The 27,652-nt window shown below is 37.6% G+C and overlaps 1 protein-coding gene across 1 annotated transcript in view; it reads right to left on the reverse strand.

The window, feature by feature from the left end:
• Positions 1-27,652, reverse strand: part of CDH6 (cadherin 6) — a 123,528-nt gene that overhangs the window by 20,373 nt on the left and 75,503 nt on the right. Inside the window, exons 3-7 of the mRNA XM_072825012.1 lie at positions 11,115-11,409; positions 7,792-7,911; positions 5,667-5,834; positions 3,434-3,621; positions 849-1,102 (exon numbers count right to left, since the gene is read on the reverse strand). Of these exons, the coding sequence (XP_072681113.1) occupies positions 849-1,102; positions 3,434-3,621; positions 5,667-5,834; positions 7,792-7,911; positions 11,115-11,409 (1,025 nt within the window). The remainder of the gene's footprint in view (positions 1-848; positions 1,103-3,433; positions 3,622-5,666; positions 5,835-7,791; positions 7,912-11,114; positions 11,410-27,652) is intronic.

Genomic DNA, 27,652 nt, shown 5'->3' on the forward strand with positions numbered 1-27,652 from the left:
GTGCCCTGATTGGAATTTATCCATGGGCTCACTGGCAAGAGTTCCGCTAGCTTGTCAGTCTGCTGCCTTTTTTTTTTTTTTTTTAATGGGGGCAAATTGATACAATGATATTTTGATTTAGCAGTTTTCTCATCTAGTCAACTAAACTACTGACTCAAGGCTGGAAGTTGTTGACTCCGGCGCTTTCATGATAAAATTCTAGAATACTAAAGCATCTATGGTTTCAAAGATCAATGAGGTTTTCTTGCAGTGTGATTTACAGCTAAGGTATAAGGAATATATAGGGAAAATAGAGCTTGCTTACACAGTATAAATTATGATTCAGCTCTATTAATTTCCCCAGGATTTCACAGACATAATCATGAAATGGTTCTTATTTTTATCCATGTCTGAAAAAGAAAAAAATTACGCATCCAAATGGAGCATAATTCTGCCTGTAAGTGTTACATGAGAGGTTCTTGCAAACTTGAGAAACAGACTCTCAGCTCTGTGTCTTGTTTGTTAAAAATCACAGAGCTCTCTCCATGTCACTCTTTGACAAATCTAAGACCTTAGAGAAAAATTCCAGGCCATTCTGTTGTATTTCCTTATACCATTTTTATGTGAGTAGTAAACTCCTATAGATCATTTTGTGTTTTCCCCTCAAACTTTGTGTTTTTTAGATTCACACTGCTGCCAAAATAATGTTTATGTTGAGCAAGGAGAGTGAAGATGCTGTTTAGAGTAGTTTTTCAGGAAGACACAAGTGTTTCGTTGGAAAAAAGGATTAATTTTCTAACTTGTAGATGATACTTGCACAGCAAGTGGCTAAAGCTTATGAAAGAGACGTGTCGCAGAAGTGTGCTTACTTGACAGGATTCCTGGCAGCATCTGGATCTTGGGCTGTGACTGAGCCTATTGTTGTGTTTATCTGAGCATCTTCTCTTATTTGTAGGATGTAGGCCAGTTTGCTGAAGACGGGAGGCTCATCCACATCTTCCACCATAATTCTGACTGTAGCCGCATCTTTGAATGGACCCAGGTAGAGAAAGCGGGGTTCAACATGAGGATTGGAGGCTTCCACTTTGAGGGTGTACACTTTCTTCTTTTCAAAGTCTAAGAGCTTGAGGTGGGTAGGAGAAAGAGACATATTTGAAGCAACCAAGACACACAGAAAGACAACACATGAGCCATTTTTAGTGCAAATCACATGGGTAAATGAATATGACTGTATTGCTTAGAGACATCACCCCATAGTGTGATATTGGGCAAAGGCATGGGAGTTCAGATACTACACCATCCTGATGAAAAATGTGGGTTGAAACTGTTGCCTTACAGGTGGGTGCAAGGGTGCAAGGTATCATGGACAAGGAAGGGAACCTGGAAGGGAATCTCATAAGATCTCCTTTAAACATTTTTTTTTTTTAAAGATTTTATTTACTTATTCATGAGACAGAGAGAGGCAGAGACACAGGCAGAGGGAGAAGCAGGCTCCATGCGGGGAGCCCAACGTGGGACTCGATCCCGGGTCTCCAGGATCACACCCTGGGCTGAAGGTGGCGCTAAACCGCTGAGTCACCAGGGCTGCCCTTAAGATCTCCTTTAAAAGGTTCTTGTAGGGACGCCTGGGTGGCTCAGTGGCCTTCGGCTCAGGGCATGATCCTGGGGTCCTGGGATCAAGGCCTGCATCAGGCTCCCTGCATGGAGCCTGCTTCTCCCTCTGCCTGTGTCTCTGCCTCTCTCTGTATCTCTCATAAATAAATAAATAAAATCTTAAAAAAAAAAAAGTTCTTGTATTTGGAGGGAGCCATGTCAGGGGCAAGTTGGCAGATACATAGTATGTTATTCTGTGTCATATCTGGCTGTAATTGAACACTTAATGAGTGTTTAAAAATTTGCTAGTATATGGACCCCACCCCGGATCATTAAACTAAAATATCTGCAGTGGGGGTGGAAATCTATACCTTCAAATACCTCCCTGAATGATTCTGATGTGCACCCAGAATAGAGAACCACATGTTTGTACCATGACCCCCTCTTCCTCATTGAGATAAAATAGATTTAATATGGTTTTGGTTTTTTTGTGGGGTTTTTTTTGCATGTGCATGAGTTGATAAAATATTCCAAATGATATCCTGATAAGGGCATTGGGCTAATTACTTGCCAACGAAAGTAATGATCATTGCTGTCAGAGGTCTTTAGGAAAAGTATCTCTACTTCTGGAGACATAGTGAACCCAAATGCTTATTGCTGACTTTTAGTTTTAGATGATGATATGACAAGGCTCACTAGAAACACAATTAATCAAGGCATTAGTGAATGTGATTTAGTCGGCTAGGCAAAATTTCAGTTTGAATCTGATAAGGCACTAAGAAAATTAAAAAGGTTAATGCACACTAATGGGCTTCCTAATTATATTATAGTATAAAACATTGGTCTGAGTGTCGCTTAAACATGTTTTATTGTGTTTCCAGGTATTGAGACATGTAATACAAAGCTTAAGAGGAAAGAATTTTCTTGTTAGTTATGTCCACCTATGCTTATATTTACCAGCAAAGATAACAGTGTGCTAAAGGAGAGAGAAAATATTATACCACACATGATAACAGTGCAGTGATTAAAAAAAGTGACCAAAATTAATATATTTTTATATTGAATAAATAGTTCTATTGAAGCACACAGTTTATTGGTTTTAAATTTTTTTCACACTTCTGTGTACTGCTCCGTGGTGCTAGATAAATTTGAGGAGTAAATAGTGAATGAGTACATAGGGCAAAAATTGGAATTCAGAAATTAAACAAAAATTATTGTTGTTCTAAAAAGTAGCTACAGAACTCATTGGAAGTTTGTGTTAATTTATTTTTGTGGTCTTTTTATAGCCTCTCTCTAATTCAGGCCATCTTTATCACTGCTTGTGTTACTCTCTTCATTCAAAGCATGTAGCAGGATTTATAACTATACATTTGTTTGTTTGTTAATTTATTTCCTTGTCTCTTTCTGCCTTAGACTGGCAGCTCTGCGAAACCAGAGACCATTCTGCTGAAGGTACCATTGTACCTCCAGCATCTAAAATAGTGTCTGGCACACTGTTCATTTATTATTCATTGACAATATTTATTTTATGTACTTTAATATGTATTATTTATATCATTTATTTATACTTATTAGAAGGTTCTTAAGATTTATTAAAAGTATGAAATTAATGAATGCATCAGATTCTCAAGGACTTCTAAAAGCCAACCATTAGACTTGGTGTTTAAAAAAAAAAATTAGTAACAGAAGAACCTAGAGGAATGTTCATGTGAAGTGTAATTGCCCCACTTACTCGGGGGCCGGGGGGAGGCAGAGAAAAGTGAATGTCTCATTTGCATGGTATTTAACAAACAGCATTACCTGTTTTATTTATTTATTTATTTATTTATTTATTTATTTATTTATTTATTTTTAGCATTACCTTTTTGACAGTAATAACCCCTTCCTGGGTTTCCTGGTCGGTGACGACATCAAACATGTCCAGCCCCTCTCCCTCTGTAATGCTGTACTCAATTTCAGCATTTTCTCCCATGTCAGCGTCGCTGGCTTTGATCCTGCCAATTGGTGTACCCGGTGGAGAAGACTCGGGGGTCTTAAACTGGTATGTACCTATTAATCACCAGACAGATACAAGTCAAGCACAGATGAAGGATACTCTATCATAATAAAGACAAAACCTATTTTCTAACAGTTCTTGCAGACATTACTGGGATGCAGGCAGATTGGTACTTTCCTCACAATAATTAATGGTGCTCTAGCCTCCTTACATCCTTACTTTCATGATTGTTCAGAATATTTCTCCTGTCATGACCTGTCTCTTTGCAAATGGAGAACACTTTTCTTGTCCTGTAAATAGGCCTGCAGGTTCACGGTATGATGGCAGGAGAGACTAAGTGGCTAGAGGGGGGTGCAGAAGGTTTCAAAGCCCCCGTTAACTCATCTAGCAGAAAGAATGGGGAAGAATTTAACCTGACCTGTGACTGAGCCAATTACGAGATAGTTCTTAAAAGGGTTCTTTGTGTCATTGCTAATAACAACTGAAGGTGAAAATAAATGACAGCGATCTGGAGGGTGTAACCAAGTACTGTCTCTCTCATACAGGGAGCTGGTCTGGCTGTAGTTAGGGATACAGATAGAGGCATGGAGAGAGAAAGCTCCTAATTGTTTCCTTACTAATCCTTTCTTTTACATTTCAATACAGTATTTTTTCTATGCGTAGGTTTCTCCCATTCTTGTATCTGTACTGCTGATTTGAAACCTGTATTTCGTAGATGTACATTTTTCCTTTTTTTATGATGCACATTTTTCTGATGTCCTCATGTTGCAAAATGAGTTTAAGGAGACTGTGTGTGGGTTTCAATTTATATATGCCAGACCAGCATGTACTTAGGACAAAAGAGAGAGAGAGAGAGAGAGAGAGAGAGAGAGAGAGAAGAACAAAATTATTTTGGAAAGACACAGACTATGACGCCACTAGAATATAGTTATGCAGTAGTGTTAATCCATTCAGTAAGTGTAGGGCTCATCCTTGGCAAAATGATAACACAAGCCAAGGTTTTCCTCTAGAGTGACTCCCTTCTGCACATTATTCAGCAATGATCTCGGGCTCTCCAAGGAGAGGAAAGTGAGGGACAGTCCTGTGGTTTTCTAGGTGGTGGCGAATACTTTTGTTATCCTCCCCCAGGGCATTCCCATGTTGGAAAGGAGGTGTGTGGGCAAACCTGATATTGTCATTTCAGGCCTCTGGGGGTGGGGCTGGGAATTTTAGGGCCTGTAAATTCTTTCTCCTACCCATTTCATCAGCTTGACATTCTGTTTTTTGTATTTCACTGTGACTAAGTGCTTGAAAAAAACTAAAGAAAATTCAACAATTTCTTGTTGATCCATGTGTATCTCCATTATAAAAGAAGCCCCTGTTAGCTGACCAACTTTAAAGAAATGCCTTGATTGGGTAAGTGGGCTTTCTTTTTAATGGTGGGCAGCTATTTTCTCCTGGAAGACAGGATTCAGCTAGTTTTCTTAGATCACAGTCAGAAATGAATTTTGTTCCTGGAAGAGATATTATATTACAACCAGTACCCACTTGAAGTGCTCTCTATGAAGGGCTCTAGTATACTGCTTGATACAAAGTGGGCATTTAAGAATGTTGTTTTTCCTTCTTTTTTTTCTACCTAGTCATGAGAGTTAATGATTTTAGAGATGACTTTTCATATCTCAATTAACCGTAATGTAGAAAACTATTTATGATTACAAATGGATTAAGTACATGGTTATTTCCCCAGTTGTATTTTTAGAAACAGTAAAATGATAAATCCTTCCCTTATAAAACTTTATGAGGATTTAAAAGAGATTACATGACTGATTAAATTCACAAAACATAAAGTCAGTTTTTTTCTAACCAATAGCAGCACGCTTGTGTACATATGTTCTGCACAAGCAAATTCATGTCTGTGGTAGTCTTTTTAATAAGGAAAAATAAAACAATTGTGTTGCCTTTACAACAATAACCATAACAGAAATTGCCCATCTAATAAAGGTATGGTTCTTACTAAGGTCACCAATATTGATAATAACAATGGAAAATAAATATCATTCTTAATGTTAGAGTTTTACAAAAGTGCACTGAAGAAGTTCATTCAATCAAATGTTCCTACTCTGGGGAAACCGGGGAGGGTTGTCGTTGACGTCAGTCAGAGTGATGTTCACTGTGGTGGTCCCCGATAATCCCCCCATCTGGCCACCCATATCCTTGGCTTGAATCACCACTTGGTACTGCTCCCTGTTTTCTCGATCCATGTTGAGCAAAGCTGTCTTGATGATGCCTATAGATGTGAAATTCAGAAGTAGAAAGGGATGTATTAAAAATACTTTATCAAATTATTTATTTATACAAACATGGTTTGATTGTAGATAGCCTTCATGCTGAAGGAAATTACAACCACATGGGGGAGATAGTCTATTTAAAAAAAAAAAACAAAAACAAAAAACACCTATCGTACAAGGAGAGTTAAGTGCAAGTCAATTCTACAATGGGATAGATTGTAGGTAGTACAAAAATCATGTGTTATAAGATAACATAGCAAAATGTAACTTGGCATGTGGTACAATGTTATCCTCCTATAGCTGCTTGATAAAAGACATTTAAATGTACCATGAGGAAATTGTTATGCCATTTATTTGAACTGAGCTTGAGTTTTGCTTTATCGAATGAGCTAATTGCTCATCAACTATACCAACCGTAATGAATGTTGGGAGGATTTTCTAAACTACAAAACTATGGTCTTTAGAAAACACAGCATCAGTTCTCCCACAGTTATCATCCTGTATGATCCTAGAGGACTTAAGTTTTCCTAAAGCTGATGTGAGCATTAGTTCAACTAGTCCCAGCAGTGACCAATGTTCTTATGTTGGGTTACATTTATCTCTGTTGTCAGGTAGTTATAAAATAAGTAGTTGAAAGAACTTCTCAAAGTTTGCCTAATCTCTATGTAGGCTTTATACTTAAATTAACAACATTCTTTCAAAAATCTTTATAGGCTTTAAAGTCTTTGAAGGCTTTAAAGGCTTTATAACCTTCTCTGGTAGCACATTCCAGTGCTTAACAACTAATGAAGCTGAAAATATCTTTTTTTTTTTTTTAATTTTAAACATGAGTAGACAACAGGTTAATCTTATTCCTGTAGTCCTGGCTTCAGTGACCATGCAGCTGCACCCCCCTTCTCCAAGGACAGTACTTCTCCATTTAAACACAGGAGATTCCCCTTAGCCTTTTGTCCTTTACATTGCATATTTCTAATTTTTCATCCTTATTGTTTTTCAACTCAACATTTTCTTTTTCCTTAGGATTCTTTCCAAGTTCATTGCACCTCTTAACACATCGATTTCCAACTGGATGTAGTAATCTAGAAAAATTTTTATTTCTACTAACAGTAATGGATGCTTGAAAAATGTACAAAAGGAACCCGACTCCTATTATGGTAGCAAAAATATATGTAGAATTTACTGTACAGCACAGGCAATATTTCCTAAGAAACAATTCATCATAAGATAATATGCCGCTCTGTGGAGAAAATGCAGAAAAATGAGATGTTTAAAAAAAGGAATCCATTAAGGAAACCATTTTGTTGATTAGGACGGTATCAGTGAGGATGAGCTAGACAATGTCATAACAAACCATGCAAAATCTTACTCGCTTAACACAGCTAACATTAATTTTTTGTTCATGCTCTGAGTACACCAGCAAGAAGCTCTGCTAAGGATAACAGACATCCAGGCTGGAAACCAGTGTCAACATTGGTTTCCATTCATGATCTCTGTGGCAGGAGGATAGGAATGTGGATTGTGCACCAGGTCTAAAAGTTCTGCTTGGAAGTGACTTGAAATACTACCCAAACAAATCTCGCAGCCATTTCTAGCTTCAGAGGAGGAAAAAGAGATACCAAATAACTAGAAAAAGAGGAATTGGAATATTTGTAAATAGCCCTAATGGCTATCAGAAGGGATTGGTCTTTAACCTCAGCCCAAACCAGAAGGAAAAAGAACATTGTAGAAGTTTTTCTAAATCTACCCTATATAAACATAATGGATGAAACATCTATTGTCAGATTTCTTCGTTGAAATTATGTAGATATCATGTTTATAAGTATATTGTTGATATCTGGCAGATGACTAAGAAAATTCAATTACACTGACTTTTTAAACTAAGAAATATGCCAGCTCAGCTGAACATGTTGATTAACATTATAGATTGTAAAAAGAAGATAAAAAAGGAATTCTAACCTGTTTCTGATTCAACTGAAAAATAGGGCTGCCCCTGTAGGATACTATACACAACTTTAGCACTGTTCCCATAAGTTGGATCATCAGCATCAGTTGCAGTGACTTGGACAACAAATGTGCCTGTAATGACAGAAACATGAATTGAAAATGAATTAAGGGTTCGTATGGATCCTTGATGCATAGCCAGAAAGAGAAAGCATGATCTTACTTTTGTACAAAACTCTCATGGCAAGGGAATGGAGAACTTCAGGACAGTATTAGGTTAAATAGCCTTGGATTTCTCTGAAGGAGTGTGATCAACATTTTTAAATGTTGTAAAGGTTAAGTTAAAGAGAAGCATGGGGATGGTCATGACCTTGGGTGGAACCAATACCAATCAATCTCCAAAGGATGAGATTTGATTGGATTCTTGGTACAGTCATCCTTGGAAGTTATCCAGACCTAGTCAGTCAGCATCTTGCATTACTTTGTCTATAGGGATTACTTTTGGGGTTCTTCAATCAGGAAGCCACTTGTTGGGAATTCTGTGTCATAGGTGCTTTTTCTCCTATACTGTAATGTGCTGATCTAGACCCTGTCAGTGCAGCAGCTATTTTGTGACCTCAGAGATGCCTGCCTGAGGACAAAGCTGAGTAGGACATGAAAATTTCAGAGGAATAGTTGAACCCAAACCAAACCATGTCTGAAGCCCACTTTGCTTTTGACTTAAGTATGACTTAAGTCAATAAATACTTGTATTTGTTTAAACTAGTTTATTTGGGTTTTCTGTTACTTGCAAATAAAAGTACCCACTGATAATTCTAGGAGATTGAAAGACCTTAAACCTTAAAAGAGATAGTGTTGGATTAAATTAGAATACTAGAGCATTCGCATCTGGAAACTGTAATTCCAAAAAAAAAAAAAAAAACCAACACAAAGAAGGTTATGGTATATTAGAAAAGCATTCTTTTTTTTTTAATTTTAATTTTTTTAAAATTTTTAAAATTTATTTATGATAGAGAGAGAGAGAGAGAGGCAGAGACACAGGCAGAGGGAGAAGCAAGCTCCATGCACCGGGAGCCTGATGTGGGATTCGATCCCAGGTCTCCAGGATCGCGCCCTGGGCCAAAGGCAGGAGCCAAACCGCTGCGCCACCCAGGGATCCCTAGAAAAGCATTCTGTTTTTAAGGACCATTGTCACCTAATGATCATCAATGTATTCGTAACCCCCATGAGATTCCACACAAGCTTGTGTGTGTTTGCTTACATGTATATTTCATTGAAGAGGAGATCTATAGATGTTACCTTATTCTCATGGGGATCTGTAACTTCCAAAAAGGGTAAGACCCTCTGATGAAGATCGTTTCATGGCTGACTTTCAATATTCATATCAGAGAAACAGTAAGCTTACTGTTAGAGTCCATGGAAAGGGCAGGGAAGGTACAATCAGGGAATATGGAAGTTTTACATTGCTTTTGTAATAGCTAAACAATCCCATTTGTTGGGCAAGTATATTGTGCCGTGTTAGGGTTGGATGCTCTGGGTTTAGCATGTTGATGCATGAGATAGACCACCCATCCTTGTAATATGGGAAGGAAGGTGGGGAGAATGAAAGCATTTATATGATTTTAGAGCAAGAGCTAAGAGTAGAAATGAACAAACACCCACATTCTTATTTGACATCACTATTAAGTTTGAATGCTTTAAGGTATGATTGTCTGGATTTTAAGCCCCTGTTAGTTGCCAGATATTATACTGGGGGCTCTGCACCTGTTTTCTCATTTCATCTTCATGATAATCCTTAGGCGTTGACCTTTATTATTTTTGTACATACGGAACTGAAGGATTGGAGACATCGGGTTGCTGCTTATTAGTAGAGTTTCAAACTCAGGTCTGTTTAACATCAAAGTGCATTTATACCACCCTGCTGCTGTCCCCCAATCATGATGTAATTTCTTTAAGATGCCTTTTTATATCATAATAATGACATGTTAATTTATGATAATGGTTAATATGAACATAACTGTGCCTGTGTGCAAATTAGAAAAACTTTCCTTCCTCAAGACACGTTAATTCTAGCTACCACAAATATTTGTAATACATACTTAATTCTATAATGGCTTCAAAAGTGAATGGCACCCCCATAGTTGTGCAGGGACACCTTGCACATCAAGTTTTGTTTTCTAGAAACTGTTTTATTGGGTGGTGCTCACAATGAGACTATCTTTCATTAATACTTCCTGCCTTTTACCGCATAGAGGAAAAATACTTTTTCCTAACAAATCTTCCTTTTAAAATCTTCCTTTTAAAAGAGTTCTAATCCCTCTTTTTTGCTTTGTTGATGGTTTGTGGTTTTTCTGAAAATACAGAGTGGCTTTAATAATGAGATGAGCAACTTCTTGATGAGAAAGATTTAGAGGGTTTACAATAATTTCCATGGATTAGGTTTTTCCAAGTCTTGGAACTGTGACCCAAAACGCCTCTGATATCTGACTCACAGAATTATAGAAAAGTTATTATGTAATTTAGCCCTTCTGAGTTTGATACTGAATGAAAATAAAAATAACTCTTGGTTCAAGTAGCTTAAAATTTATCACTGTCTCCCATGAAGTATTTTAATGTGGCTAAGACTGATGTCAGTAGGATTTTTTAAAATTTAAATTCTGTTGACCTTCTCCCAATTTAAGCAAATTAGAGGCAAACTTTATTAACTTTGAAATTGGTAGAACTGTGCACAAAATATTAATTCACTGTATTAATGTCATGAAAATCTTTTAATATCCATCACTTAATAAAGGATATATCCCCTAGACAACATCATCTGCACATTGTTTATGGATTTTTTAAAAAAAATTTTCTTTGGGGCTCTTTCTCAAATACATAGTTAATTAAAGCAACTGTTATTACTCTTGAGTCTGGATTGTAAATTAGGCTTTTGTTTTACACTGGGGAGATCTTCACCTCAGGCCCAGTACCAATATGTGCTAAGAGAGGTGGAGAGGGCTGCTGTCTCTCAGTGTGAGGAGCAGAGTGGGCACTTGGGGGGTAGGAAGTAGATGAGGTGATGTCTCTTTCTTCCTCCTGTTCTTGCCTGCCATTTTTCATCCCTTTATCATGAGAGGAAATGCTATTTTCTTAAAGATAATGATAAAATGAGACTAAAGTAACATTAGGAAACGCAGGTGCATTTACAAAAAGGTCATAAAGGAATTGTTTGAAATACGATAGTTTTAGAATTTAGCATCTAAATTCACTCAGCTCAGCAAATTTCACTCATAGGATCCCTTATTCAGTTGATGTACTAGAGGAGAAACATTGTGTGGTTGAAATTGCATCTCACTCACCAACATCAGACATTTCGGGAACAGTGGCTGTGTAAACATCCTTGGTAAATATTGGTTCATTGTCATTGATGTCATGGATCTTGATGATGAATTCGGATTCAGGCTCCACGGGTCTCCCTGTCCTTCTGTTTATAGCTTGAGCTCGAAGGATGTAAACAGGTTTTTCTTCCCTGTCCAGCCTCTTGGTGGCCTGTATATCCCCTGTGTTTTCATTGATAATGAAGAGATCTCCTGCTCCATCTCCTGAAAGGATATATTTAAGTGATCCATCTCCTCTATCCTGGTCTGAATGTAACTAGTGTAGAAAAAAAAAAAATTAAAGAAAGTAAAAGTCAAGCATGTGATTCTAAACTGTTTGTCTTTATGATGCTTGCTATGTCAACTTTCATTCAATCCTTTCTGAGGGATACAGGTTTGGAGGTTTTCTTTTTTCCTTTTACTGTTTAATTAAGCCCTCAATAGTAATGCCATTCATTAAAGAATATGTTTCCTTACAATTATAGAACTTTCCAGAACTGGAACAGAGCTTATAGAAAATGCAGTAATCTTTGTTTTGAAGAAGGGAATTCTAAAGGCCAGAGTAATAGCAATTGACCCAAGGACATATTAGCCTGGTTGGAATGAAACTTTTTTCACTATATTCTTATTTTCACGACAGCATTCAGATTCTACAAGTACACTCTCCTCCTCACTTTTATGTATCTGGACATACAAGAGCAACGATATGCTCTTGAGGAAAGGATTTTGATTTCTGAAACAGAGACCTGAGTACATTCTGCCTCTATATATTCCTATCTTGGTGAATTTAGGGAAGCTACTCAGTCTCTTTGATTCTTATATGATGGAGTTTATAATCACTTTTCTGGGAAGATATGATATTTATTTAATTATGTATGAAATTCAACTCAAAGCACTTGAGAAACATCTTAAGTGTTGCCATGAACAGTGCTTTGAAAATCCCTTGACTAGGTAATTTACAAGGTCACTTTGAACAAGAACATTTAATACTCAGAATTTCATTTAATATAGGTGAGGATATTCTAAAAAGTGGAGCCAGACTAAAATGGAATAGTCTGCCTTATGAAGTAGTGGGTTCCCTGCTCCTGAAGGTAATCAAGCAGAGGCTCTGATGAGATTAAGTGTCAATGAAATGGGTCTGGGTTAAAGGTTGAATTAAGCAAATGCTCATATACCATTGAAGTAGAAGATAATGATTCTATCTTGGATCACTTGCCCACGTTGCCTATCTCAGAGATGGTTTCAAGAGTGTTGAGTTCCTGTTGTGTCCCTAAATCCCTTTTTCTCTATCTAAGCAAAAGTTTAGAAAGTATTTTTCCTAGGTCTTCAGATAAGCTAACCCTATTCACGAATTTGCAGAAGTGAAAATCAAGGAAACTATTTTAAGGTCACAATTATAAGTATCAGCTACATACAGACCAGATAATTTATTGGGAAGGCAGGTAATCCTTAAACCTTATTTTAGCTCTGTCTAAACAGAGTATGGGTTGTGTTACAAGAGCGGCAACACTAGCAACAGGTAAGCCAACTGTGTCCTGTTGATTCATACTACACAAAATGCCCAGAGTAGTGTCTTTGAGGCATTTGAAAACAGACTCTCAAGCCAAAAAGGGACTTTTAAAATAAGCTCATCCAGTCTTTCTAAAAGTATATTTCATGGACTATCGTTTATACAAAGTGCTAAGGAAAAGGGGTTCTTTGCTCCCATGTTTGGGAAATACTTCATTTTCTGTCTTTGTCTTGGGAGTCACCCAGTGTACATTAACATATTAAAGGCAGTGAATGCCTACAGTTTAAAACTGTACTTGATTTTATTTAATCTAGGTTTCCCAACATTCTTGTGTGAAGAAACCTTTTTGGGTGTTGGCATTCCTGAGGACGGTTTTCCAACACACTTTGGGGAATGTGAGCTAACTGAATCCATCATCGTGGAGTCAAGAAAACCAAGGCTCCGGTTTATGGAGTGTTTTCAAAGTCATATACACACCTTGTGTGAAAGTCAGAATATTAGAATTTGAGCACAAGAAGAGGCCCCCATAGATTACTCGGTGCAACCTTCTTGTTTTTAGAGATAGGCATACTGTGTCCAATGCCACACAGCTAATGCTGGTTAATAGCAGAGTTTGAGGAAGAGAATATTATTCATACAATTAGTAGCCTTGAAAGCAATTTGGCAGAAATAATGGAAGATAAATGGCAACGGGGAGGGATTGCTTAGAAGTGAGACAAACGCAATAAGAAATGTAAAACAAAAGAGGACTCCATGATTTGTGTAATGTGATAAGCTAAGGAAATGTTGAAACCATGATTACACAGAAGGAGCCACTGGGGAAACTTTAACTCTCAATTGTCAAATTCTAATGACTGAAGAGAGCTCTTAAAAAGCTATTTCATTAAGTCATGAGTAATGAAACCAACATCACTGCCCATTGGATCTGGCTTCCGGGCAGCCATGGTTAGCAAACCTGGCACAGTGCAGGGGGCACCGCACCAGAGTCCCAAATAGGAGTTGTGTTCATTCTCTCTCACTCACCAAGTGTAAGGTCATAGCAGAGTCAATTAGCCTCCCTGAGCCAAGATCCTTATCAATAAAATGAGGTTAATAGAAGCACAGGACCAGGCTATCAGGAAGATCTAATTAGAGTCCATGGCCAAATACTATATTAATTCCTATATAAACATGCAGTAAAAGCGCATTTTAAGATATCATTCCTATTAGCCCCTCGTTCGTAAGAAGAACGTTTTGGCTCTTATTTTGACTTTGAGAAGTTTGTCGTGAGGACCTTGAAAACCCAATTTTACAAACACATGGTATCTCTAAGGTAAAATCTGTCATCAAAAGCTAGTATTCTTCTACCGGGTGGCAATTGCTGTCTTTCCATGTGATATATTAGATTCCACCTTCCACAAGATTGTAGACTTCCCTTGGCCGGTTCTTTCATCACTCTCAATATTGTAATTGTTGCAACTTAGTAGGTGAATACCGCATCTGGTCACAAGATTTATTCAGGTAAAAGTAATCAGAAACTTATTTTTAGCTGTCAGGAGAGACCATTTCGATGACTTATAGAACAAACATCCGAGACAGTATGAAAGGGCAGTGGAGACACCAACTAAGAGTATGAACAGGATTGCTCTCCAGATCCCAATTCTGATTTACCAATATTTGAAAACTACTGGGAAAATGCATCTCTTTACTCAGGCATTGTCTGATAATAAAACAGTTTAACCTCATCCCCCTCGAAGTGCAGTGCCTATGTCTGATAGAGTGCAGAGAGCAGAAACCTCCAGAAGCCTTTATGTGTTCTTTCTCCTTCCACTGAATTCCCCTGGGGCCAGTTCTTGTCTCTCTTCTTGGAGAAAAGAGGAAACATAACACATCAGTGCTAGTGAACGTGGTGGTGGCAACCAGACATTAGGGGTTTATTGAGCACTTAGATTTTAATTGGATTTTTTCTTTTGTGATGTCATTCATCATGGCCACTGTAAAAGGCAGAAGTTAAACAACAACAAATAAAAGGTTGTAGGCTGCCCGAGGCATGTTTTTACTAATTTCAGTTTAATGTGGCTGTTCCATTAAGTTTAATCATCTGGCTCACTTTTAACGATTCACCATCAAGTAAAAATTATCCACTTTCCTCAGAAAGTCACATCTCATCTGGGGCTGGCAGGACTTTTTACTACTGTACCTGCAACATTTTGTTCCAGAAGGAGCTCGTGGTCTTTGTTTTTCTGTTGATTTATTATTATTTTAAAGTGCAGCACCTTGACAAATAAATACAAGGATTTGGGGTTGTAGACATGGCCCCATGGAGGGTAACACCAAAGCAGTGCCAGCCTCTTTTTACCCGCTACGTGTGCCAGCTCTCATCTGGATTTTGACTCCAATTCAAAAGTATAACACTAATTGTGCAGGTTTTTCATGGTTTATGAAACTAGCTAATGCTGCCCTATTCCTCCCATTACCTATGGGTCACCAAGTAACTATCTGGCTCAGTAATCAAACTGAATCTTCTAAGCATATGAATCATCGAGACAGAAAACAGTGTAAACCGTAGCTTACCTCTGTGGTGTGCCTGGAGAACTACCCACAACAGCCCGAAAGGGGTTAGGTGATTTTTTTGCTGAAGTAAAAAATTAGATTATGGCTGATAGGCTCATAGAGTATAGTGCCAATGTTATGTGGCCATTTAAGAAGTGTTAAAGGTTGATAATCAGGTATGTCATAGGGCAATGAGAGAACAGTTGTGAAAAGGTGTCTGAATGGGGCTGAGACAGAGAAAGGAGTTATAGCAGAGAGAGAGAACATCTTTCTGCTAAACAGATTGAATATTATTTTAAATTAAGAAAATAAGTCTACAATCAAGTTAGGACAAACTGAGGCTTCACTGAATTCAATATATATACACACACATATATATATTGAGTATATATGTGTATAGTACATACTTCGCTCTCTGCAATGCTAGTGAATATTCTTAATTTTGTGAAGGCTGTAAAGAGCTTATACCAGGAAGAAATTCAGCCTTGCTTGAAGTACATGGTGGGGATTAGAAGTAGGTTCTGTATTAGAGATTATAGGGTCAGGTAAATAAAAATATCTTTCAATAAAATTTTATGTTACGTACGTGTTTTAATATGCTGAATTTGCATGTTAATGACTTAGTATGAGTTAACTACTTTATATCTGATGACTGCTTTACAAATTAAAACGCTGATGGCAGCATGTTATTGTGGCAGGTTGCTGGAACTAGTTGGAAATGGGGCAAATTCTCAGGCCCCACCAACATTCCAAATCAGAAGCTCAAGGAGTGTCATCCAGCAATCTGTGTTTTAAGAAGCCCCTCCAGGTAATTCTGATGAGTGTTCAAGTTTGGGGCTGCCTTAACTAGTATAACCACAATAGTTAAAAGCATGGACTTGGGCAAGGGAAAGGAATGGGCGTAGGGGAGCCTGGCTGGCTCAGTCGGTGGCGCATGTGACTCTTGATCTTGGAGTTCTAAGTTTGAGTCCCATGTTGGGTGTAGAGATCACTTAAAAAGATAAAATCTTAAAAAAAAAAAAAGAGATATGGGTGGAAATGCATGCTAGGTACTAGCTGTGTAACTTTGGGAAACTTCGTTAATCTCTCCGAGTCTCAGTTTTCTCATCTCTATGTTAGGAATAATAATGATACTTAGTTTATGGGGACATTACTCTGAAAATTAATAAAATAACATATGTAAAATGCCTCAAAGGACGGCTCAGAGAAATGCTTCAATAAATCATTTTCACATCATAAACATGAAGTATTCAGAAGGTGGAAAGATTTGGGTCTGAATTCTGACTTTCCTGCTTAATTAACTAAATTAATGACACTAGCTTAGTATAATTCTGTCATCCATAAGATAGAACTCAGAATAAGGAACATCGCCAGCTATTCCTCCTGTACTTGCTGCTTAACAGTTGGTCACCCTTAAGCCGATGTCTTAGATCCTTGTCTTTCCTCATTTCACATATTTTTCCCCTGATGAGATCATCTCTCTATTTTCTACATTCAAATATTATCTGTGCGCCCTCGATACCCAAACCTATAGATGACCCCAGGGCAGACCATCTTCTGGAGATCTAGAGTCAAAGATGCATCTGATTTCCAGGTGAGTCTTGTGGACAACTTGTAGACAACTTACACTCAGTACTTCCAAGCCTACTTCATCACCTTCTCTCCAAACCTGCTCCTCTGTCCCATCTCCGTAAAGGCCACCACAGTCATTCTAGACCCTCCCCTCTGCCTCCATCATCCACTTCATTAAGCCACCAAACTCTTGTCAGTTCTACCTCTTGCATCTATCTGGAGTCACCTGCTTGTCTTCATTTCCACCACTCTGGTCCAAGTTACTGCCATTTCTCCCTGGTCTATCGCAGTGAGGCCCTGACACATACTCTGTCTTGCTTCCTCTCAGTCTATTTTTCTTTTCACAACTGGCCCGACTTAAACAGTAACAACACCAACTCTGAGGATGCCATTCTAATTCAGTCCTCCAGGGTTTTCTCTTTACTCTCAGGCTAAAAGTGCCCAGCCTCACTCCTTAACATGGCCTCCAAAGTCCACAGTGGTCTCTGCCCCTTCACTAGCCTCCTCAGCCACCATTCTTTCCCTGACACCCATATTCCAGCATACTCTGCTTCTTCCTAAAGGATACATTGATCTCTTTCATATCTAGGCCTCCTTACATATGGTCCCCTTGGCATAAAGTCCTTTTGAAGAACTTCACCTGGTGATCCCACTCCTATATCAGGTCTGCATAATCTCTATCTCCTCAGGAAAGCCTTCCCTAAGCTACTAGTCTAAGTTAGATTCCTCTGCTATACATTCTCAGTTTATTCCCCACTTAGCCATTAGAGGATTCTATCCTTTTGATGACTCGTTTTCATGTTTTTTAATCAGTAAATAGCTAGATTGGAAGTTGCGTGAAGGAAGGTACCAAAACTGTCCAGTTCATTTCTATATTCTCAGCACCTGACATACTGGACATTATAGGTCCTCAATAATGAATGATTTTAAAGAAAGAATGAATGAATTTTGTAAAGATAAAATTCAACAAAATATCAATAATCAATGAAGGTTCTGACATATAGAAAGTAATCAATAAATCTTAGTGTCCTCCATCTCCCATCTCACTGGATTTTAGTGTGACTCTATGTACCAAGATTATACATTCCTGAAGTTGCCAGATCACTTAGCAATCACTACCAAACACCAGGCACATGGTCCAATCTGAGCAGTCTGAGGGAGGAGTTCAAGGTACTGCCTTAGATCTAAAAAGCTTTCTTTAATAATCAATTAAATCTTAGTACAATAATAAAGCTAACATGTATTGGGTTTGGTGAAGAAAGTAGACAAGTTATAAATACAGTGAGTGCACTGAACATTATAAGTACACTGAGTGTTGGGACAGAAGTCATCTGTTAAAGGTGAAGGAGCTTCAAGACTTATGGTGCTATATTTTAAATATCCTCCTGTTGTAGAAACTAATGGATAATGAATGGAAAATGCTCCATTTCACAGAAACATTATTCCAATAATAAAACTAATTTAACTTTATGAACCAAGACCATTTGAAAACATATATGGGCCTGAAGAGCTGCATGAGACAGTGAATAAAATAATAAAAAAAACGCAGCACACATGCCTTCTACAAACTTGCAGTTTGGCTTGGAAGTACTGACTCTGAATAAAAGCAGAAATTAGACACTTGAGTACTCTTATTAAGTATTAGGAATAATAAGATAAGTAAAAAGCGGGAGAATAGCATAGAAGGCACTTCTATATTGGATAAGTTAGAGTCAGGGAACATGTCAACCTTTGATGGTTTATGGAGACTTCCTGGACGAGGTAACATTACTGATGGAAGAGAAATGATTTAGCATCCAGCATGAGCACGTGGCATGGTTTCAAGGCTCAGTGTGGGAGAAAATCAGAGAAGGCTTTGAGAATGTGCCTGGGGTAATAAAAGCAATAAAGTCAGCTAAAATAGAAACACTGCTTCCCTTGAGTTGCTGGGCCACATATTTTCGCACACTGCACTCAGATGTGCAAGGGAAGATGCAGCTTCCTTTTTTTTTTTTTATAGTTTATCCCTTAAGCTCTAATCCTATTGAGTATTAGGAACTCAATATTAGGTTGCACATCGAGTCAATAATTTAGTGCAATCCAATAACGTCTACCTGATTCAATAATAGAGTCTCTTTAGATAACTCTTTTAGATAAATCTCAGTCTTTCTGGCTTCTGCTTTCTCCCCTTACCCCTGATCCAGTCCAAGATACCATCTGGGTGTATAAAGAAAAGAGACTCAGATGGCCTGTTGTCAGAGGGAAACTTGGGGGCTTTTGGAGTCAAGGGCAGTCCTTGTATTGCCCTCTGGCCCACTGGTTTCTTGGAGATATCTCTCATCCATTACTTTCCTCAGTGGCATCTGTGCTTTTTGGCAGGTGGAAGCATGATATCAGTTTTCCAAGATCAAAGCTGAGTAGCTCCATCCTGTATGCCTCATTGCCATCAAAAAAGCTCCTGATGTCTGACTGTGACTTCCACTACCCTTGGCTCCTGTGGTCTCAGCTACTGGGTTGCTTTGTCTTTGATAGGTACCAACTATGGGATCATCCATCCCTTCCTTGCCCTGGAGAAGCCTGGGAAGTCTCCTGGGGGCTAAGAGGGGGTTCTCCTTCACCACATGATTGCCCCAAAAGGAAATGGACAAAAACCAGTCTACTTTCACTTTTAACCCATAAACCTGCCACTGCTCCCTGGGGACTTCAGATACATAATCTCAAGGCTATATATAGAAAGGACTTCAGGTCTGTGGAATCCCTCCCTTGATTTTAGAAATAGCAAAATGAGTTTTGGTGACAGGAAGAGCCAATTCCCAGTATAAAAAATTAAGAAGTCAGTGGGAATGGAATGGAAGCATGACCTGCAGCCAAGAGCCTGGAACCAGTAATTTTTGGTGACTATATTTATAAATGGAATTCATGAGTTTTATTCTAGTTGGTTGGGCCCATCTCTTGATACATTAAATGGGCTTTAAAAAAATCAAGAAAAATCTCTTTTTCTCTGACAAAACCTAGGATCAAGCTGCCTCCATATCCCATGTTCTTTTTCAAGTGGACTATGTTGCTTTTTTATAATGACCTGAAAAATTATATTCTTCTATACAATATAAATAATTTGACTGATTTTTATAACAGTGGAAATATTTTATCTTTAAAGCATTCTCTTATATGATTCATCTGTTTGACAACTGGTCTGGCTGGGTTTTGGGAAAATAATAATAGCAGACATTTATTAAGCCTATTCTGTGGGCCAGGAAATGTGCTGAACTCATTACATAGATACATAAATTGTTATGCATCATGACACTCTTCATATTTCCTCTTAACTGATGAGGAAACGGAGGCAAAATAAGAGTTAAGTAATTTCTTAGCATCATACAACCAACGAGCAGTATTTGAGTCCATATGATCTGATACCTCCATGTATTCTGTTAACTACAACACAAATATTATCTCTGAATGTTTGCATTCAGATCTATGAACGTTCATTAAAGGATTACTCTGTACCAAACAATATTATATTTATTTTTTAAAAATTAAAAAAATTTATTTATTTATTTATTTATTTTAGTGGGGGGGGAGGGGTAGCTATAGAGAGAAGCAGACTCCCCACTAAGCACGGAGCTGGACTTGGGGTTCAATCTCATGACCCTGAGCTGAAATCAAGAGTCGGGTGCTTAACAGACCGAGCCACCCAGGCCCCTCCCAAACCGTATTTTAAGTGCTGAGTTACAAAGATCTATCTAATTCAGGATTTTCAACCTCTGCAATATTGACATTTTGCGCTGAGTAATTCTTTGTAATAGAACCTATCCTATGCATTATAGGATGTTTAGCAGCATTCCTGGCCCCTACCCACTAGATGCCTGTAGGACTTTTCAAGTTAAGACAATCAAAAATGTCTCCAGATGGTGCCAAATGTCCAGTGGGGGACAAATTGCCTCCATTGAGAACCACTGATTGAATTCTGTTTGTCTATCTATCCATCTGTCTGTAGTCTATTGTCTTTCTATTCTTCCATTTCTTTCTCATTTGTGTACTTTGTAAATTTAAAATACATTCAAATAATACTATACAGATTCTGCATTTGCAGAGACTCTACACGACCCCACTCAATTCAATTTTTATCTTTTGTTAGATTTAATAACCATTGAAACAGACCTTGTGTTATGTGGAGGAGAATTTCTGACAAAGTGCTAAAAGCAAAAGAATTTTAAATCTAAACTCAGGAGAAAATTTTTAATTCCCTTGACATTTATCTTTTATACTCAATACCTTGAATTTAATGTCAAAAGTACCAGAGTAACTATAAAATGAACAAAACTTTAGTGCTGTAATAGTTGTGGGAGGCAGGATAATAGCTCTCCCAAAGATGTCTATGTCCTAATTTCTGGAACTAGTGACTAAGTTACCTTACCTGGCAAAAAGGACTTTACAGATGTGATGAAGATAAAGGTTTTTACACAGGGAGATTACCCTAGATTATCCAGGCAAGCCTTATAAGGGAAGGAGGTAGGGGAGAGTTAGAGTCAGATGGAAATGTGATGATGGAGCAGAGTTCAGAGTGTGTGTGTGAGACACAGTAGGCTGCTGACTTTGAAAATGGAGGAGGAGACTATGAACCAAGGAACACAGGCAGCCTCTAGAAGCCCAAAAAGTCAGACGGATGCTCCCAGAAGAACATCCTGCAGACACCTTGATTTTAGCCCAGTGAAACCCATTTCAGACTTCTCACCTCCAGAATTGTAAGATAATAAGACTGTACTCTTTGAAGCCACTGAGCGTGAGGTAATTTGTTTCAGCAGCCATAGGAAACTAAGGCAGTAGTTCCTTATCCTTGGAATTCAAGGTGGTCTGAAATTGAATGTGGTCCTTCAAGAATCCCAGCAAAAAGTAAGAACACTCACCTTTGGTGAGCTCTTACTATGTGTCACATACTGCAAGAAAGTGTTGTGTGTTACATCAGTTAATGCTCATGACTCCAGGAGCTAACATTTACTCTCTCCATTTTTTTTTTCTTTAGGAGAAACTGAGGTCAGGGAGGTTAAGTAACTTACCCAAAGTTCAGGGCATGGGCAGGAGGGATACCAAGATCTGCCTGTCTCCAGTGTCTATGCTAATTCACACCAGAGCATACTGCCACACAGCACTCCCCAGGATGATTACAGAGGTTTCTGCATTCATTGTATTTATTATATTAGACCCCAGGCTAAGTTATTTGTAAATTCTATTGGCACAAATGATACAAACTGTAATAGATGTTATTGTTCATTTGGGATTTATCAATTAAACAAATGCCTTTTGGTTTATTCATCACATGAAGTTATTTCCCCAAAAAGGCATTGTTTACTGCCTTTAGCTTGACTCTGGATGGCCAAGGTCTTTGGCAGACTGTGACATTAGTCTCAGCTCTTGCTTAGTCTAACATTTTCATTTTCAAAAAGCCAGTGGTAAATCAAGCTGAGAGCCAGATACCCAGTCAAAAGTTGATTTAGTAAGGCACCGTAACTCACTGGTTACAATCCTACCTTTTTGCCTGATGGTATCATCTCTTTAGTAATTGTCAAATCTAAGGACACATGCCCACACAAAGGTACATGGACGCTCCCTGGGTCCCTTCTCTCTGATTTCCCCTCTCGCTCTGACACATACACTTTGGAAGAAAATATTAAAATATAAATGCAGACATTTGAGACATGATGACTCAAATGGCAGAAATTTCTTAAAAAAGGTTTCTCACTAGCTAATGGACTTTTCCTAAAATGTGTTTTTCTTCAGCAGTAAAAGATATGTAGGAAGGAATATTCTTATATTGACTCTTAGAATCTAAAAAGTTCAAGTTACAATTTTTATAAAACAAGTAGTTTGTTTGAGAGAGGGACTATTTCTTGTTCAAATCTTAACTCTCAAGCATCCTGAATGTACTCAATAAATGATGACTAAATGGAATTCTGTAACCTACTCATAAAGTTCTGGTGACTGATTCTAGGAGATAACATTATAAACACATTCATTTATTAGTTTTCCTTGCTTGGGAACCAGTTTATAAGTTATGATTTGAACAGTTTCTTTTTCTTTTTTTGTTTGTTTCTTTCTTTCTTCCTTTCCTCCTTCCTTCCATCTTTCCTCCCTCCCTCCCTTCTTTCTTTCCTTCCTTCAAGAGGCCGATGAAACAATCAGCGAAGAGAAATGTGTAGGATCTGGATGGCCAGGCTGGAGACAGTGTTCACAAGTGAGCTAATGCCATGAATTTGAGGGCTCTTCTCATACAGTTCCAACTTCTAAGCAATTATGCTTTTGTTTCATCTGTCCATCATGTCTAAAATACTTTCTGCTACTCCAATCACTTTGCCTGCCTGGCACTGATTCCTTTTGTGTTGTGTTTTCTATTCTGTCTCTTTATCCCGTATCCTCGTACCCTTCCTTTCTTTAGAAAGTACTTGATGGTTTGCCATTGTAGTAAAGTTTCAACTGCTGCATTATCATTTTAAAACTGAAGTAAGTGATGTCTAGACTGTTGGAAGGGAGATAAAATGGAGTAAAATACTGCCACTCAAGTTGGACCAAGTCACTTAGTTTTTCTTGATTTGGCTCTAAAAATATTTTCCTTAAAAAGGAAGGTGGATGGGTGATGACCAACATCAGAGCTTTTGCACAAGATAAATAGCCCCTCCCTTTTTTACTCTTTTTACATAATACCCATAGTTGGGAAGATGGATAGGACACTCAAGATACAAATCGTCTCATTACAAAAAGAATTTTTTTCCTTTCTTTTTTTTGTCTATATGAGATGAATCCTAGCCACGCCAAACCTCGTGTAGTAATAGTTGTTTCACAGCATGTAAATCAAGACATCATACCTTACACCTGAAACTTAAGTAGTGGTGTATGTCAATTATTTCTCAATGAAAGTGGAGAAAAAAGATACAGTTGGACAAGAAGGTAACTTTTTACAGTCCATTCTGCTTTACTTGACTTCTAAAGTGGAAGTTTGCTTTCCGGAAGGTATTTACCCTCACTGGGAGGTGAGGTGAGGAAGGGGGTGAGGGTGAGGAAGAAGCTGTAGGCTATAGATTAAGTAAGGAAATGAGCCAGTCTCATGCTTCCCAATTTGTAGAAAGAAAACAATAAAGCATGCTAAAATTTTGCATGACTGTATGTTAAAGCCGAATTTTTGGGCATCTTTTTTTCCTGTTTCTCTTCTGAATTGTGCTCATCTATAAATGGTAGAAAGAGTTAAGATGAGATTATTTTCCAGAAATGATTATTTTTCCTCTGAGAACTCAAAATATGTTGATTAGGAGAACATACAGTTGGTAAAGAAAAGAATTGGTCATTATATAGAATTTTTCTCTTCCTATATTATCACATTTTCCCCCATAGTTGATTTTCTGTGTGTGAATCATTGCAATCAACATTTTCAGGTCTTAAATGATTTCTTTTTTGCCAGGCCCTTGAATTGTCTGCACAATGTAGCTTTCTAGGAATTTTAGGAAAAATGTGCTTTCTATTGGTCAACTCTCACTTTTTCCCATTTTGCTTCAAACTTTCTTATACTGAGACCCTAAATGATGTCTGGTTTTCATTTGTAAAAGTCCTAAAGGAACGAACTTTTATGATATGATATTATTTGCTGTATATTCTCTTTTTATCTTTCTTGTTTATGCACATACAACTGTGTTGTCTTCAGTTTCTCTGGTTTGCACTAAGGTAGCTTGAGCTTTTTCCATTGTATCATAAAATATTTGTGTCATTTTGATGTGAAATTTCCAGAGGTAGCTTCCATGGAAAGACATAATAAATTTAGTTTATATGTTTACTACCTAATATATCCTTGAACTTTAAAGACTTTAGATTTTCAGTTGTCAACCCAGTGACACAAAACACTATCAGTGATATCCATATCAAACTATGCACACCAATAAACTGGGAAACACTTCTAGATTACATGGCAGGTTTTTATCTCTTTAGTCATTGCAGCTTAATTCAAGTAATATTTGGTTGTTTCCACTGTGCATATCTGTGCCAGGCACTTTTAAGGATACAAACATGAATAAAACATGTAGTCTAGGGTCTTGCAGAGTTTACAAAGATATAAGTATGTGAAGATTCAAATTCAATATCTAAAGTACTAATTGAAAAAGGAGCCCTGGGACCTGACATAAAACACTACTCAATATATTGAAGGTCAGAGTTGAACTTTAAACAAAGAATTAATTATTTTGCTCTTAAAAAGGTGAAGCATTCAGGGCAAGAAATTAAGTCAAGAGTGATTTTCCCTCAGTAAAACTTTGGTTCAATAACACAAGAGATTATGATATTAATTCCAACCTAACAACTTAATTACGATTATTCCAACTTAAAACATGAGTATACCCTAAGTGCAATAGTCATTTCTTGCATTGTTGGATGCATTCAAGTTTGTACTGAAAAAATAATGAGACCTAATCAGACTTTTACCATTTCATAGTGATTTAAATAATATGAACTCCAAATTGTGCCGTAAGGGGATGATGTTTTAAAATGAAATAAGAAATAGCCTTACTAGAAGGATCTACAAAAGTTACCAGGATCATCAAACAAGGTGAAGAGTAGTGCACATTTTATTTTTAGTTTGGTTGGGATAATAAGGAAGACTTCATATTTTTATACATGCGTAGTTCTGTGAATTGCTGTTCTGAGTCATATCTGCAGCTGCCTTAGTGGCTTGGCACCGTCTTCTGGCCCGTGATACTTGACTTCACGGAAGGAGACTGAACCCTAGTGCAGTAATCCGCTGGGCACCTTTGCTTCTTCCTTCTCTTCCTTGGTCCCATTCTTTGAAGGCACACTTGATTGCAGGGTGACTTCCCTTCTTAGATGGTCTTCCCTTTGTGAGTATATGCCAGACCCCGTTCTAAGCCTTTCTGTGTATTAATTTATTAAATCCTCACCTCAATAACTTTCTTACTCCCTCATGTAACAGTCGAAGAAATGGGGAGCAGGGATGTTAACTACCTTGCCCAGTATTACCCAGGTGGTCATAGTGTAGCTGGGGGCACAGACACAGGCAGCCTCCTTGGCTATTAGCTTAACTCTCTAGTGCATAATTGTCGAATGAATGAAAAGCATTTTCTCTCCAAACCTATTAAAAAATGTCGTAGCCGAGATAACTTCTTCAATTGCCTCCTTATCTCCAATTTCTGTGTCCTCTAGTCACCATTAAATCCCACATCCAGCCCCATTCCTGCCCTCAGGTCTTCTGAAACATATCAATTCAAATATTCATATATTTCACACATCTAGACATTTTAATCTTTCAAAATGCCCCTCTTTAAGAAAAGAGTGTGTATGTATTCTCTGTGAATGGAAAACTGGAAGAAGCTGTGACTATTTTCCTGGTGAAATATTTTGTCATGCTGCTTTTCTTTTTTATTCCAGGTCACGTAATTTCAAATTTGATTCCTCACATTGACCTTTGAGAATATCTATTCTTTCTACTTATTTATCAAAATAGCAATAAAAAAAATCTCTTTGTCTTAGGAGAATTCTGTACTTTCATTCAACCTCTTCTTTAATTCCAGATGGAAAGATAGGTTGCAAAGAATATTGATATATTTAGCATGCTCATGAGGATTATATTACATTGTCATTTTAATAATTGACAACATAAAAGCTTATAGGAAGGTGGAATTTGCTACTAGCAGACTACATCTACGCAACAAAAGATGCCTTCTTTAGATTCCAATGACACATTAGCATATCAAGATAATGTCTAAATTTGATGAAGGTTATCAAAGGCAGAACCTCTACCAAAAAAACCCTGTTTATTTTGATAAAACAGGACAGAGCATAAGGAAGACATCTTTTAATTTTGACGGGAGAGATAAAGCCTTCTGAAAGTTAAACTTATAACTCTGGTTACAGTATATTCTTGGCTTCTCGTGTTGAAATTAATGTCATTTAAATCAGTGGAGATGAAAAAAAATCAATAAGTCAGGGATATTTATCTGAATTTTGCAATAAAATTTAGCCAAAATGATAATTAAGGATTTTGATTTGAAAAGAAATGTCAACCGGGATGTTGGCATTTTGCATATTTAAATTCCCATCTCCTATGGTGGGCTGATAATATGACAAAAAAAAAATTCTGGTGCAAATCAAGTATTTGTATTACTTGATAACTGCACAAATAAGTTAAGGTAATCAGTAAATAAATACTTAGGAATGCCTATGGTATAGATTGGAGGGGATTTGTTATAATGAGCATGTAGAGTGCCTATAACTTTCCAACAACCCCTAGAACTGTTCAGTTTGTGGAGTTAGGAGATAATATAGCTCAGTGGGAACAAAAAGGATCTGACTCCTTAACTCTCTTTTATTCACCTTGATCCCTCCATTTTGTTCAACAAATTGAATTACAAGCAGGAGGATATGGGATTCCACAGACATAAATGACATGGAAGTTGGAGGATCTGGGGTTGGGTCCTTCTTTGCCTTGTTATATTTTACTTTGATTGTGTGACCTGGGCAATCGAACAGTGTTGCCTTTGGGTTTATGACCAAGGTCAGACATTCTAACCATTTTGCTCTCTACACGAGCAGCTGTGCAGAGAGGGAACGTTTAAGACTCAGAGAACTGCTGTCACACAGGACATCTTAGCATCAAATAGCAAATTGAAGCTTATGTCATTAAGAAAGGGAACTCAGTTGGCGAGAATGGAAACACAATGAGGATTACTGCCAATATTGGCAGTTGGGAAGTTACTTTTTGAAATATTTCTTTCAAAGTACAGTCGACCAGCCATTCCACGGTCTCTTAAATACACTAACCAATTGAAATATAAAAATGTTAAGTGGCCTAGCATTAAATTTAAATGATGAAAAAGAAAGATGTGCCCAAGGCACTTGTCCTGACTCAGGGAGAAAAGATTATTGCAGGTCATTG

The sequence above is a fragment of the Canis lupus genome, chromosome 4, assembly GCF_048164855.1.
Source record: "Canis lupus baileyi chromosome 4, mCanLup2.hap1, whole genome shotgun sequence".
Classification (NCBI taxonomy): domain Eukaryota; kingdom Metazoa; phylum Chordata; class Mammalia; order Carnivora; family Canidae; genus Canis; species Canis lupus.